The 14464-nt window shown below is 37.2% G+C and overlaps 3 protein-coding genes across 9 annotated transcripts; all 3 read right to left on the bottom strand.

The window, feature by feature from the left end:
• Nucleotides 1-2479: 2479 nt before the first annotated feature.
• LOC116214555 (uncharacterized protein At4g26485-like) lies at nt 2480-3334 on the bottom strand. The gene is made up of 3 exons (XM_031549946.1): nt 3211-3334; nt 2893-3091; nt 2480-2753 (listed from the first exon to the last, which is right to left on the bottom strand). The coding sequence occupies exons 1-3, from the start codon at nt 3332-3334 to the stop codon at nt 2480-2482; spliced, it is 597 nt and encodes a 198-aa protein (XP_031405806.1).
• LOC116215373 (enhancer of mRNA-decapping protein 4-like) lies at nt 3073-6416 on the bottom strand. 7 transcript variants are annotated; one of them, XM_031551059.1, is made up of 6 exons: nt 4834-6416; nt 4079-4438; nt 3877-3996; nt 3441-3565; nt 3211-3342; nt 3073-3091 (listed from the first exon to the last, which is right to left on the bottom strand). In XM_031551059.1, the coding sequence occupies exons 1-4, from the start codon at nt 5671-5673 to the stop codon at nt 3512-3514; spliced, it is 1374 nt and encodes a 457-aa protein (XP_031406919.1). In that variant the 5' UTR covers nt 5674-6416; the 3' UTR covers nt 3073-3091; nt 3211-3342; nt 3441-3511. The 7 variants fall into 7 exon arrangements, with proteins under 7 accessions (XP_031406919.1, XP_031406917.1, XP_031406916.1 ...); XM_031551057.1 differs by lacking the exon at nt 3073-3091 and having other exon boundaries at nt 3441-3568; nt 4834-5840; nt 6146-6416; XM_031551056.1 differs by lacking the exon at nt 3073-3091 and having other exon boundaries at nt 3441-3568; nt 4834-6051; nt 6146-6416.
• Nucleotides 6417-10154: 3738 nt separating this feature from the next.
• Nucleotides 10155-12737, bottom strand: LOC116215375 (varicose-related protein-like). Its single transcript, XM_031551062.1, has 5 exons — nt 12632-12737; nt 12197-12367; nt 11222-11357; nt 10989-11123; nt 10155-10552 (listed from the first exon to the last, which is right to left on the bottom strand). Exons 2-5 carry the CDS (start codon nt 12347-12349, stop codon nt 10500-10502), a joined length of 477 nt encoding a protein of 158 aa, XP_031406922.1. The 5' UTR covers nt 12350-12367; nt 12632-12737; the 3' UTR covers nt 10155-10499.
• Between the last annotated feature and the right edge of the window lie 1727 nt (nt 12738-14464).

Here is a 14464-nt window from a genome sequence, read left to right on the forward strand (position 1 = left end):
ATTCATGTAGAGTTTCATGGGTAGGATTGTATTCGATAAGGTTCGATACATATATATGACACGCATATATGACTAACTAGTCACTACTCGAACTCATTCTTTGTAAATTTGTTAATGAATTTGTCCTCCAGTATAAATATGAATTTAACTCCATCAAAACGAAATCATGAACCCTTGCTGGTAATTGACTTCACATTTTAAGATGCCTTGCAGTCCTTCAAGCATGACCCTAGACACCCTTCCAAGTCCCATACTCTTTCTATCTCCAAAATGAAGAAGTAGAAGGGCCATAAATCTTCCGTTACACTTGCACATCTATCCCCTTCATCATATTAGACAAATTATATACATGTGTTAAGATTTTCCAAGATTATTAAGAGTTTATCGGTTGCAATACGATACTGGAATTTGGCTTTAGACATGAAGTAATCCCCGCAACTGTTGATGGCCATTGAATAACCCATGGAGTCCTTCATGCAACCTCCCACACAATGGCGTGCAGGATTGGGATCGGGATATATATAACAACTCAAGGCGCACCAGTACGCACACAAGCTCCTTTTACTGATATTTGGCTTTTGCTCACTAGCAAAGGCCACTGTCTGAAAACATCAAGAGTACTGTCATTGCTACGAACACCATAATTGCCTTGGACTAAATAGTTCCCATGGCTCCCCTCCTCCTCTTCTCTATGAAGACCGTATGCTTGCAATTGCTTTAATTAATTAGAGGCATGTGATGAGAATTGAAGAGGCTTAATTATATGTGAACTTTCCTTATAAAGATACGCTAATAAGAAATCGATAAGATTCATGCGCCAAAGTGTATAATTATGGTCCATCACGTGCATGCGTTGCTAGCACTAACATGATATTCCCATGTCGGTTGCAATAACATCGGTGCTTTCTCATGGAGATTACTCCACTTGTTGGGTGGTTGAGGCAACATTTATTGAATAATTTCCATTTTTCTCCTTCAACCATATGCTAATATATATTTACTTATGATAGAAGAGAGAGTTAGACACAGAATTGCACGAATGACATTTTTCACTAATACTCTCAATATATATGAAAGAAATTGTAAACGCCCCTCATTTAATTATAAAAAATTAAATATTCACAATAATATATATATATATATATATATATTGACCTGATCATTTTTTATGACATTGCATTTGACTTATTTATCTCCTTTTATAAATTTTTGGGCGAGCTCTTCTTATTTCCAGCTTAGATTTGAACTTTGATACAAGTAAAAAGGATAATAAAACCCCGAAGCTTATCTAGCCCGCCTCGTTGAACCATCCAATCAACCTTTTTTTTTTTAAAGATATTTTTAATATAAAAAGTTGATCCTACAAGTTATAAATAAATGAATAGAAGAGAGAAAAAAAAGCCCTTGAACTAGGCGACATTTAGGGATCGAGTCTATTTTTTTTTGGTAAAATAATGATATGCATTAAAAATTTAATCATCTATACGCAAAGCATTTACAATTTCTTGGGACAACAATCCCATAATATCTTCAAGTAAGAGCTTCCCAACAGAAGGAGGAGGATGGAATAAAGTAACAAAACTATTTGGTAACTCAGCTCTTATATTAGCGAGGTGGTCTGCACATTTGTTGGCCACCCTATAAGCATGTCTAGAAATGATTGTGTCAAACTACTGGCACAAATTCCTACAATCATCGCTCATCTATCAACTTCCTCTCTATCAATTTCCTAACTCCTCTTTTTCTCTCTCCTCATTTTCTTTTTCATGGTCGCTATCCTTTCTCTCATTTTACCACTTCATTCTTTAGTTTTTAATTTTATTTTTTATTATTAAATAAAAATCTTTTTAATTCTACAAAATGATTTATATATGTTTAAATATTATCTATACTATTACATAAAGCCAGAGATGAGGATTTCGTCTCACTTTTATTTTTCAAAGTCACCCTTATTATTTATTATACAATTAATTAGGAAAATCACCCTTATTATTTATTATTCAATTAATTAGGACCATCATATTAGAAACAAAAAAGTAAAAGCAGAAGAAAAAATTTACTTGCTATCTCTTTCTCACTCATCCTATTTTCTCTCACTTTTCCACTTTTTACTCATTTTCCTCTCTCTTTGCCCTTTTTGGCTGCCCACCCCCTTGTTTACAAACTGATTCTATTTTTTAGTCCTATAAGTAGGGATGAAAATTCTCTAGCGAAAAGTAATTATACATTTGCACAGATTTTAAAGGAATATTAAAAAAAAATATCAAAGGCGCATAGCGCGGGTACTGCATCTTATATATATATATATATACACACACACTCTTCATTCTAAGAAAATATACACAAACTTCATTCTAAGAATAATGTAGAAATCGACTTACAAAAGACTAATATGCCAATTGTACCAATGATCATTACAATGGAAGCCATGCACCTGATTATATGTCACTAGTCACTAATAACTGATTAGAAGATCCAGTCAAAGTTTGATGAACTTATACGTACTGCACGACCCAATGGGGAAACTTTCATCACATCGAGGACCATCTCCTCTCTTATTGACATACCCCGGGTACCTCCTGGGCATAAACTTGTCTTTATCGAGCAAGTACAACCCAACTTTCTTGGCCAGACCGACTATGTCCCATGCGCTGAAAGGATAGGCTGTCTTGTGGGTAATATGAACTTGCCCATTGTAACTCAGTATCGAGCTTGCACTCTTGAGGAACCCTTCAACGAGTTCCTGGTGAGCCCTGAATTATTATTACACAACAGGTAAACACATCAATTGATAATATCAACGAGTTTCTGGTAAAATTCTTTTTAGTTATATATAGTTATGTACAATGTAGTCCAAGAGAGATTTTAGTGTGTATATATATATACACTTACTTAATCTGTAGTGGGTCATCCTCTTTGTTGAAGAAACCTGCATGGGGGAAATTATATACGATACGGTCGAAAGACTTAAGTACGAGGCTCGGGTGTGTGCTCATTGTGTGGGCATTCACTCCATGCAGAACTGTACATTCCCGATCCTCAAGCTCTTTTAAGTTGATGCTGGCTCTCGAATACTTCCACTCCAAGCTCACTTCAATCCGTAAGAGGTGGCATTATATAAATCATATTATTATTGGTATGTATGTTGGGCCAAAACAGATAAATAGTAAAATGAGCATTGTGTCAACCTATCAATCAAGTTATATGTACCTCGGGAATCTAGGGAAGTGGCGACAATGTGAGGAGCAGAGCCGAAAGCTCGAGCTAAGCAGGCTGCAAAGGAGAAGTCACCTTCTCCAACCAACAGTATGCAGTGATTGCTGCTGTAGTCCATTATCTTCTCTATACCACAAGGATGCAATTGGTTCTCACGTCATATGAGAAGACGACCCAGGCACTCAGTAAATTAAACAGTTTTATATATGATTCGTGCAATATACCTGAGAGCATAACCAGGAGACAATTGAGGGTTGAGACATCCCTTCTCTGCAGGGCTGAGGTGAATGCTTCCTCATATTTGCGCTCGGATATTAATCTTGAGAGTTCTTTTCTTGGGAATGTCAACCTGCTATAGAAAGCAAATGGTCTCCAACCATGAATTTGGATGTACACCATAAAGAGCTTCAAGGTCATGCTTGTAGAAGAAATTAAAATATGCTCTGAATTCAGGCAATTTGTCACAGCTCCACCCATTCACTCCACATGCCACTACCACTTCCACATTCTCATCTAGAATGGATCTAAAATAGGATCAATATTCGTTACTTTTGTGCTATTGACTGCCGTACCAATTATCTGCGTAAAGTCTGATACACCAAACTAATCCCAGTCACTAGATAAGAAGCAAAAAAAAAAACTACTCAACCATATACACACCTGAAGCGCTTGCCTTCCAGATGTTTGGAACTGTGCTACGATTTGCCTAGCAACTGAAGCTTCCAGTTTAGAGTTGACGGATTTCTCAAGCTGATTGATGGCCTTATCACCTACCCCTTTCTGCATTTTAAGAGGCAAAGAACATCAAGATACATGTTCCACCCCACCCCCAAAATAGAAAGTGACAATCGCAGAATTCAACCTGGAAGGATTCTGTAATAGCTGAAACTATTGTCTTCTCAATAGCTGGTGTAATGGCACGAAGAACATTTGTTTGAACTGCAGCAACTTCCCTTTTCACTATTCTCTCTATAGTGGCAGGCAAGTCCTTGTTGATGAAATTGCCCAGAACATTAATTATCTGCTGTACCCGATCCTGCAGTAGCTTCTCGTTTTTAACATTCCCTTCTTGAAAACGAGCCCACAAAGCATCACTCTTTGCCTTGACAATTTTCTCCATGGTCCGTGCAAGGGAAGTCTCTAGTCTGCTGCCTTCTTTTGTGACAGGGACATTAATAGTAGCAGTCATCTGTTTTTTCATTTCTTTTTGCATAGCCATTATCTGCAGGGTAAGTGCAGAAGTTAAACACATTCAACTATATGGTCCACAACAGCATCAATTCAGAGCATAAGACATCAGAGCCTAAAATGGAAAACATACAATCAGAACCCAACAAACTTAAAAATGTACGAAATGCTAGGTGCTAGTTTCCCTCCAAATATCCTCTAAAATCAGCAACTTTTAATAGCATAAGAGTAATGACACATGCAAGCAAGCTACCCAGCTTAAGAACTCTGATTACCAGAAAACAATAATTAAAAGAGGCTCACTAAGTAGAGGCTACAATATCTTGAAGACCCTAATGTCATCTTTCATGGAACATTAACCCTGCTGTTATAAGGGAAATTTGGAAGCATCGGCACAGATACAACAAATCATATTGAAAATTTACTCACCTGATTAAGCTTCTCGTGCATAATTTGAGGGACAGCAGCTTCAATAGAATGAAGGCTCGAACTGATGACGGCCTCACTAGAAGAATCAGATGAATTAAAGGTACTCGGGGACGGTGAAGGTGCCATTGCTTGAGTGTTTTTCCCCTTCTGCTTCTTACTTTTAGCAGTAGCCGATACCAGCATTTGCGAAGTAACAGCTTGATAAGAAACTTCTTCAGTCGCATTTGAAGAGGCATTGACTTCATCCAAACAAGGAAGTTGGGTTGATCGTTCTGTAACTTCAGCATCATTAGTTTGCTGACTTTGTCCGGCCGAAGATCCTGCAAGGCATTCTCTGGCTATTTGATTGCCAAGATCTGAAGCCTGGGAGCAGAAGAGTTTCTCATTATTATCAGCAATGGACTCCTGAGACTCCTCGGGAGAGAATTTTTCTCTTCGAGAAGATCCATCTGGAACAACTTTAACCTCCACCTCAACATTGCATACTTCATTGTTAACGCCTACATCTTGAATGCTCTTCTCTACGTCACTCTTCCCTCTCATAATATCATTTGTTCCTGAAGATGGAGCAGCCCCTAAAATCTCTGAAGGTGTAATTAAATGAGTTGGATGCTTGAAGGAAGCTGGAGGATTGCGAAAACTATGCGTCTCTTCCTCTGAAACTTTATCGTCCCTGCTCCTCAAATCATTATCTGATGAAGGTCCATGAGACATGTCTCCGCTGGAAACCCTTTGAACCGAAAAGTCAGTTATCGCTTGGTTCCGGCTGTGATCACTTAAAAGGAAGGCTGGCTCGAAAGTACTCAGACTTCTAAGACCAGAAGCTTGCCTGGACAACATAGGACTCAGCGGAAGCGGCGGCGGCTATGCAGTTGATACAATATTTGTGTCACTGACTGCCCGCCCCATGGCAGAGGTCCGCGGTTCTGCATTCAGTATGGTTATTTGCCGTGTACCCAAAGCCTCGGTAGCAGCAGAGACAGGGTAACTCGCAGCATTTGCTGCATCTGAGGACACAATTTTTTCATTCAAGTTAGTAGCTGAACCAGTTGAGCATATGCCATTTGGTTTCATTTGGGAAGAGTCTACAGCTGCTGATCCTTCAATGTTAGTTACATCACAAGGGGGCCATGGAATCTGACTTTTCCAAACCGGCATTCTCCAGTGATGACAGAAAAATAGGAAGGAAGGTGATTAAGGAACATTAGCCTAGTTTCTCTGTACATTGCAGCACTCGTCAGATCAGATAAATTTCGAATATCCTAAAGCAGGAAGGATACAACAAATCATGATTAAAAATTGACTCACTCACCTGATTAAGCTTCTCTTGCATAATTTGAGGGACAGCAGCTTCAATAGAATGAAGACTCGAACTGACGACAGCTTCACTAGAAGAATCAGCTGAATTAAAGTTAGTAGGGGACGGTGAAGGTGCCATCGCTTGAGTGTTTTTCCCCTTCTGCTTCTTACTTTTATAGTGAAGTGGAGAAGAAGATGAACAGTACGAATAGCTGTGGGAGGAGAGCGAAATGAAAGTTTCCTTCTTCTCTGGATTTCTTCCTTTCTTCTTCTTTGCAAGTCAATGTACTAAGGACTCCTCCTCCCTCCTTCCTTCTTAAGCAAGCTAATATTTGCCAGAAGCATTGAAATTATTGCAGTGGGTCCGGTGCATGTAAGCCTAGAATAGAAAGTTCCTCTCTGGGCCCCACTCATGAGTGGGAGGCCCACATTTCACCGAGAGCATGAAAAACGCATATATTTATCGGTCAAGCATGTAGCAAATGAGAAGTGAACTGTGTTTTTGGTTTTAGTTTTAAGTATAGTTAGTTGTTTATTTAATATTAACATGGAAACTCTAAATGTTTATAAAATTTATAGATTTTCTTATACATTTTCAAGGAGTAATTAATTACTTGGAAAATAAAATTTTCAAAGACTTTAGATTTTGGGCCTACTTGGCGTTTCCTCCCACACTCTCTCACTTTTATGTGCGAGATAAAAGCAAAATTTGTACATCTCGGATGGCGAAGCTGACTTATATATAACTAATTTAATTCATGAAATCAAAACAGGGTGTAGCGCAATAGTGCACGCACTCGCCTGTTGACTTAGAGGTCACAGGATTACCCGTGTCTGTATATTAGTTATTTATGATTTCTCTTTTATTGTATTAGGCCTTGTGCCTCATTTGTAACCACAAAAATTAATTTATGAAATTATTTCACCAGGAAATTAACAACGTCCAAGATTTTGGTGAGATACTCCTTCATGAATCAGTTCCAGACACAGAAAATTAATGCGGCGCTACCTCATGGAAGGCACCCTCATAGAATTAACTATTTAACAATTTTCATTGAATCATATACCATTGAATGAAATAATTTAATGATTCAACTGCTCAACAACATATATATATTATAAGGATATTTTGATGGAGAGTACGATTTTTAGTTACGTGAAAATCAAGGGAAAAATTCTCATCAACCAAAAAAACCCATTTTTTTCGTAGGGCTAGATACCAGAGTTCAAATGTGAAAAAATTAGTTTCACTTCATGCCTTTGAAGGAGAGATCAAATGTACCCTCATGGAATCCGTATATCTAGCTCCTGCACTGCCCCTATTACTACCGTTACTTGAGACACTCCTTGAACCACGTATGACATCAGTGTGCAGATCCTTCATGTTGTTGATTACAGATTTCTTACACTCCCTAGTATTAACTTCACTCTTCTTGTCAGAAACTTTGGAGGAAAAAAGTACCAGAAAAAACTTAATTTTTATTGTGTTTGACTTACGAAAACTAACTTTATATATAGGGTTTTCAGAATGCGGATAATTATATTGTATAAAAGACTAAATATTTCATAATATGTCCTTGACATTTATCGAGTAATTTTTAATTTTTAAGAAAGATTATTAACAAATAGCTAATATGTACCAATGATATGGACTATACTAGAAGTACTCATTAAATTTAATCCAAATGAGAAATATAGATAAAATTAGTTTAATCTACGAAAAATAAAACTTAAAGTACTCTCGATGTGGAATCAAGAGTTTTCTAACCTAATTTATATAGCACATTTATGTATCATTTGTCAACTTTTATATATTACAATCTAAAATTGATTAGCCAAGTCAATTTCCATGCCAACACTTTCAAGTTTGGGGGTTTCATAGTACTTTGAGCTCATTTTTACTTCTAATTTAGATTTGAACTTCTAGATGATATTCAATTAATTAACATTGATATAACCAAGGTTGTCAGAATCGCGATTCTACCTAGAATCGGTCGAGGGTCGTGGAATTGTAAATCGTAGAATCGAATCGTGAATCGTAAGATTCTACCTATAATTTAAAAAAAAACACACACACACACATATATATATACCAAATATCATGTCAGAAATAGTAAACATCAAATGATAAATCTTGTTACTTCCTATATCGTTCGTCAAAATCAGATGGTGCTTAATCTTCACAAGAGAGCGCTCCCACTATAATAACCTCAAATGAAAATTGATATAATACTTATGGTCACGAATCATGTAGACGAAACTGTTTTTCCTCTCCAACTTCTTGGTCTGTCCCTTCTTGGAATCATCTTTACACCTAAAAAAGTCGAAAAAATTCCAGGCTAAATTATCTCAAACAAGACGGCAATAAGGAATCGGCTGTAACCCAATTCAAAGCAGCTCCAGAAACTTTCTAAGTCCCTATCATTAATAGTTAGGAGACAAGTTTCAAACTTTTCATAAAATAAGAGAACCGATCAACAATACTGTTGCACAATGATAGAGATGAGGAGGGAGAGAGAGGGGGCATATGACTTTGGGTTGAAACTAGAATCGTAGAATCGGTTCGATTCTACGATTCTGCGATTTGAATCGCGATTTAGCCACGATTCTACCTTCCCGATTCATGCCATGGAATCAGAATCGGTAGCCACCCCTTGAATCGTAGAATCTTACGATTCTACGATTCGAATCGCGATTCTAACAACCATGATATAACCTTTTAATTTATTAAAGTTCATATATTTTATATATTACAAATTAGAAAAGAAATTAGTTGGAATAACATTTGCTTTACGATATTATCCATAGTAAAATAAGATAGAAAATTATGAGCCACTAAATAGATAGAAGTTGAGGGTAAATTAACTTATTCACATCATTTTAAGTAGGGGTGATCGGGTCTGAGTACCATGTATTTTTCACGATACTCGGACCCTATCCTGTAAGGGACATATTCCAAGATTTTGAAACCGGACCCTATCTTGTTGAACCGTGAAACCGGAACCTACCCGGAACCTGTATTATACCACAGGTTCCGGATACCCTATTGGAACCTGTAATTTTTTTTCTCTCGCTAAATAAAATCGAAAATATCACATACATAATCAGTAATCACGTCAGATAGAATATCAATCAAATTTAGATTAATCCACAACAACAAAAAAATAATATATCTCATCAATCCATTGACAAAATTAAACATCCATAGTACGATAACACACAACAAAGTGTATCTGTTCTGATTCATTAGAGGAGCCGGAAACTTCATTCTTTCCTCTCTTTTTTTTTAATAAATAACCGATTTCGACTACCTTGTAGGTAGGAACAGAAACCGATTTTCACCGGTTCCTGATTTTAATACCTGGAACCTACCCTATTTTCAATACGAGCTATCCGGACCCTATCATAACGGGTAGGTTCCGACCGGTTCCGGGTATACCCGGTACCCTTATTCACCCCTAATTTTAAGTGCCTACTAGACTACTTCCTCTCTCTCAACTTCCTAACTCCTCTTTTCTCTCTCCTCATTTTCTTTTCCATGGTCACTCTTCTTTCTCTCATTTTACCACTTCTTTTTTTAGTTATTAATTTTATTTTTTATTATTAAATAAAAATCTGTTTTTAATTCTACAAAACAATTTATATATGTTTAAATATTACTTTTATTTTTCAAAATCACCCTTACTATTTATTATTCAATTAATTAGGACCATCAAATTAGGGAAGAAAGGTAAAAGCTAAAGAAATAAATTGCTTGCTATCTCTTTCCCCCTCATCCAATTTTCTTTCACTTTTCCACTTTTTACTCATTTTCCTCTCTCCGTCCTTTTTGGCCGCCCACCCCCTTGTTCACAAGCTGATTTCATTTTTTAGTCCCATAAGTAGTGATGGAACGATTCTCTAGCGAAAAATAATTATACATTTGCACAGATTTTAAAGGAGTATAAAAAAAATATGTCAAACCGCGCATAGCGCGGGTAATGCTTCTTATAGGTATATATATGTATTTGCACACTTCATTCTAGGAATAACGTAGAAATTGACTTGCAAAAGACTAATATGCCAATTGTGCCGGTGATCATTACAATGGAAGCCATGCGCCTGATTATAAGTCACTAGTCACTACTAACTGATTAGAAGACCCCGTCTAAGTTTGGTGAACTTATATGTACTGCACGACCCAATGGGAAAACTTTTGTCGCAGTGATGCCCATCTCCTCTCTTATTGACATACCCCGGGTACCTCAAGGGCATAAACTCGTCTTCATCGAGCAAGTACAACCCAATTTCATTGGCTAGACCAACTATGTCCCATGCGCTGAAAGGATAGGCCGTCTTGTGGGTAATATGAACTTGCCCATTGTAACTCAGCATCGAACTTGCACTCTTGAGGAACCCTTTAATGAGTTTCTGGTGAATCCTAAATTATTATTACACAGCAGGTAAACACATCAATTGACAATATCAACGAGTTTGAGGTAAAATTCTTTTTAGTTATATACAATGCAGTTCAAGAGAGATTTTAGTGTGCTATATATATATATACACACACATATATACTTAATCTGTTGAAGGTCATGCTCTTTGTAGAAGAAACCCGCATGGGGGAAATTAAATACGATACAGTTGAAAGACTTAAGTATGAGGCTCGCTTGCTCGCTCATTGTGTGGGCGTTCACTCCATGCAGAACTGTACATCCCCGATCCTCAAGCTCTTTTAAGTTTATGCTGGCTCTCGAATACTTCGTAAGAGGTGGCATTATATAATTCATATTATTATATGTATTTATGTTGGGCCAAAACAGATAAATAGTAAAACGAGCATTGTGTCAACCTATCAATCAAGTTATATGTACCTCGGGAATCTAGGGAAGTGGCGACAATGTGAGGAGCAGAGCCAAAAGCTCGAGCTAAGCAGGCTGCGAAGGAGAAGTCACCTTCTCCAACCAACAGTATGCTGTGATTGCTGCTGTAGTGCATTATCTTCATCTCTATACCACAAGGATGCAATTGGTTCTCATGTCATAAGAGAAGATGACACAGGCACTCAGTAAATTAAACGGTTTTATATATGAGTCCTGCAATATACCTGAGAACATAACCAGGGGACAATTGAGGGTTGAGACATCCCTTCTCTGCAGGGCTGAGGTGAATGCTTCCTCATATTTGCGCTCGGATATTAATCTTGACAGTTCTTCTCTTGGATTAATGGGAATGTCAACCTGCTATAGAAAGCAAATGGTCTCCAACCATGAATTTGGATATACAACATAAAGAGCTTCACAGGATAAGTTTGATACTTCCAATTTTATAACCATTCAACCTGGGCCGAGACTGATATTTTTACGAATTTCAACGAAATCAATCAGTATGAAACATTATATATTATTTTCACTGATTTATTTGATACATGGGACAAGGGTAGATAAATCTTAGCTGGTAAGGATAGCAATACATCGGTATAAGGAAGCAGCAAACCTTTTCATGTAGTTTACCCAAAGGCCCATTGCTTGGTTGGGTAACTAATGGGCTTATGGCACTTGGGTTTGCTCCAGCAAGTGCAAGACATTTAGGTTGCGTTTGGTTTCATAATAGAATTTTAAAATCAAATTTTGATTTTAAAAAAGAACTGTATAAATGGAGCCCACTCTTTGACTTTGTATGAGTTATGTTGTTTTGTTGTGGAAAAAAAGTAGTATAAATGGGGCTCACTCTTTGACTTTGTATGAGTTATTTTATTTTGTAGTGGGTAGAGTTAAGTTAGAATTGTAATTCTAAAATAACATCCTAAAACCAAACAGGGCCCTAAGCTTTCTCTGAGCTTCCGCCAGTTCTCCATTCAGTGTGTGGGTCATTGACGAAGCTGAATTAATTGCATCCTATAATAACAGGCAAACAGGGACCATAAGAAAAACGAAGTCGTAATTATACATTTCCAATGTTAACACCTACATACTATATACATGCCATCAGCAAAATGATAGAAACGATGATCTCCTCGAGCTAGATATTAGTTTTACGTATGTGAAATGCCTAAATTCCAAGCAAGCGAGAACAGACATACCCTTAAAGCATGTGTAAGCGGAGAGTTAGCATTCTCTAATTGCTGCATAGCTGCGGAAGTATGTTCGGTCATTCCTCTCTGAAACGTAGCATCAAAATGCTCAAACATGGCTCTGCATGACTTCTCAAATGCATGGACCATGGAAGCTACCATACTAGACTTCAAAGCATCCTGCGTGGGATACAAAGATCCAGTAAGTTTAGAGATCCCAAGATTCAAGCAAATGGGACTGCATCAGAGAAAAGCTACGATAGAAAAATAGGAAGGAAGGTGATTAAGGAACATTAGCCTAGTTTCTCCGTAAATTGCAGCACTCATCAGATCAGAAAAGTTTCGAATATCCTAAAACAGGAAGGAACATTAACGTTGCTGTTATAGGGAAATCTGGAAGCATCGGCACAGATACGACAAATTATTTCCCCTTCTGCTTCTTACTTTTAGAGTGAAGTGGAGAAGAAGATGAACAGTACGCAGAGCTTTCGGAGGAGAGAGAGAGATGAGAGCGAAATGAAAAGTTTCCTTCTTCTCTGGATTTCTTCTTTTCTTCTTCTTTGCAAGTCAATGCACTAAAGACTCCTCCTCCCTCCTTCCTTCTTAAGCAAGCTAATATTTGCGAGAAGCATTGAAATTATTGCAGTGGGCCCGGTGCATGTAAGCCTAGAATAGAAAGTTCCTCTCTGGGCCCCACTCATGAGTGGGAGGCCCACATTCACCGAGAGCATGAAAAACGCATATATTTATCGGTCAAGCATGTAGCAAATGAGAAGTGAACGGTGTGTTTGGCTTTAGATTTAAGTATAGTTGAATTTTGATTTTAATTGGGTTGTAATAATTGTATTGTTGAATTATGAGAAAAAATGTGAAAAAGTAATGAATAGTTAAAAGAAAATAATGATAATTAAATTTTAGAAAAATTAATGAATAGTTAAGGAAAAGTAATAATTATGTTGTTGAATTGTGAAAAAAGTAATGAATAGTTGAGGGAAAATAATGATTGTATTGTTGAATTGAATATAAATGAAATAGAGTTAAAATTAAAGTTAAAATAGGTTTGTGAAATCAAACAAGACAAGTTTTAGTTAAATAAATAAATTCATGTGGAATTTCATGGAAAGGAACATATTTGATAAGGTTCGGTATGTATATGACACGCATATATGACTATCTAGTCACTACTCGAACTCATTCTTTGTAAATTTGTTAACGAATTTGTCTTTTGGCATAAATATGAATTTAACCCCATCAAAACGAATCCCGAACCCTCGCTGGTAATTAACTTCACATCTTAAGATGCCTTGCAGTCCTTCAAGCACGACCCCAGACAACCTTCCAAGTTCCATACTCTTTCTATATGCAAAATGAAGAAGTAGAAGGGCCATAAATCTTTCGTTACACTTGCACATCTATCCCCTTCATCATATTAGACAAATTTATATACATATATTAAGATTTTCTGAGATTAATAGTGTTTATCGGTTGTGATACGATACTGGAATTCGGCTTGAGACATGAAGTAATCCCGTAGCTGTTGATGGCCATCGAATAATCCAGAGTAATCCCCGAAGCTTATCTAGCCCGCCTCATTGAACCATCCAATCAATTCTTTTTAATGAAATTTTTAATATAAAAAGTTGATCCTACGGTTATAAATAAATGAATAGAAGAGAGGCAAGAAAAAAACCCTTGAACTAAGCGACATTTAGGGATCGAGTCAGATTTGCCGAATTGATTCCTTCCCCGACGACCACGAGGTGGTTCCTGTCCGTTCCATGTAATTTCACCGGGGCGTAAAGGGAGCGAGTTAGTGGCTCGTCATGGAAATAAATAGTAAGCATGCATCGATGATCGAACTAGTTAGCGGCTCGTTATACAAATATAAATAGTAAGCTAATGCAACGATGATCGAATTAATATCCGATGAAAATGTAATACAGAGTGTAGAAGTAATAGTTCTGGTGGTTTATGAGCAAATTCTTTGCCGTGTAATTAATTTGAACATGTGAAATAATTTATTCGATGAGCACAGACACAATGCTTCCTGGTGGCATTCGTTACTTATTTGGATCCAATTGCTTATAGGTCCAGTGGTATTTTTACATCTTTCATGCAGCCTCCCACACAATGGCGCGCAAGATTGGGATCAGGATATATATAACAACTCAAGGTGCACCAGTACGAGCACAAGCTCCTTATACTGATATTTGGCTTTTGCTCACCAGCGAAGGCCGCCGTCGGAAAACATCAAGAGTACTGCCATTGCTATGAACA

Source organism: Punica granatum, chromosome 7, assembly GCF_007655135.1.
Source record: "Punica granatum isolate Tunisia-2019 chromosome 7, ASM765513v2, whole genome shotgun sequence".
In the NCBI taxonomy this organism is placed as follows: Eukaryota; Viridiplantae; Streptophyta; class Magnoliopsida; order Myrtales; family Lythraceae; genus Punica; species Punica granatum.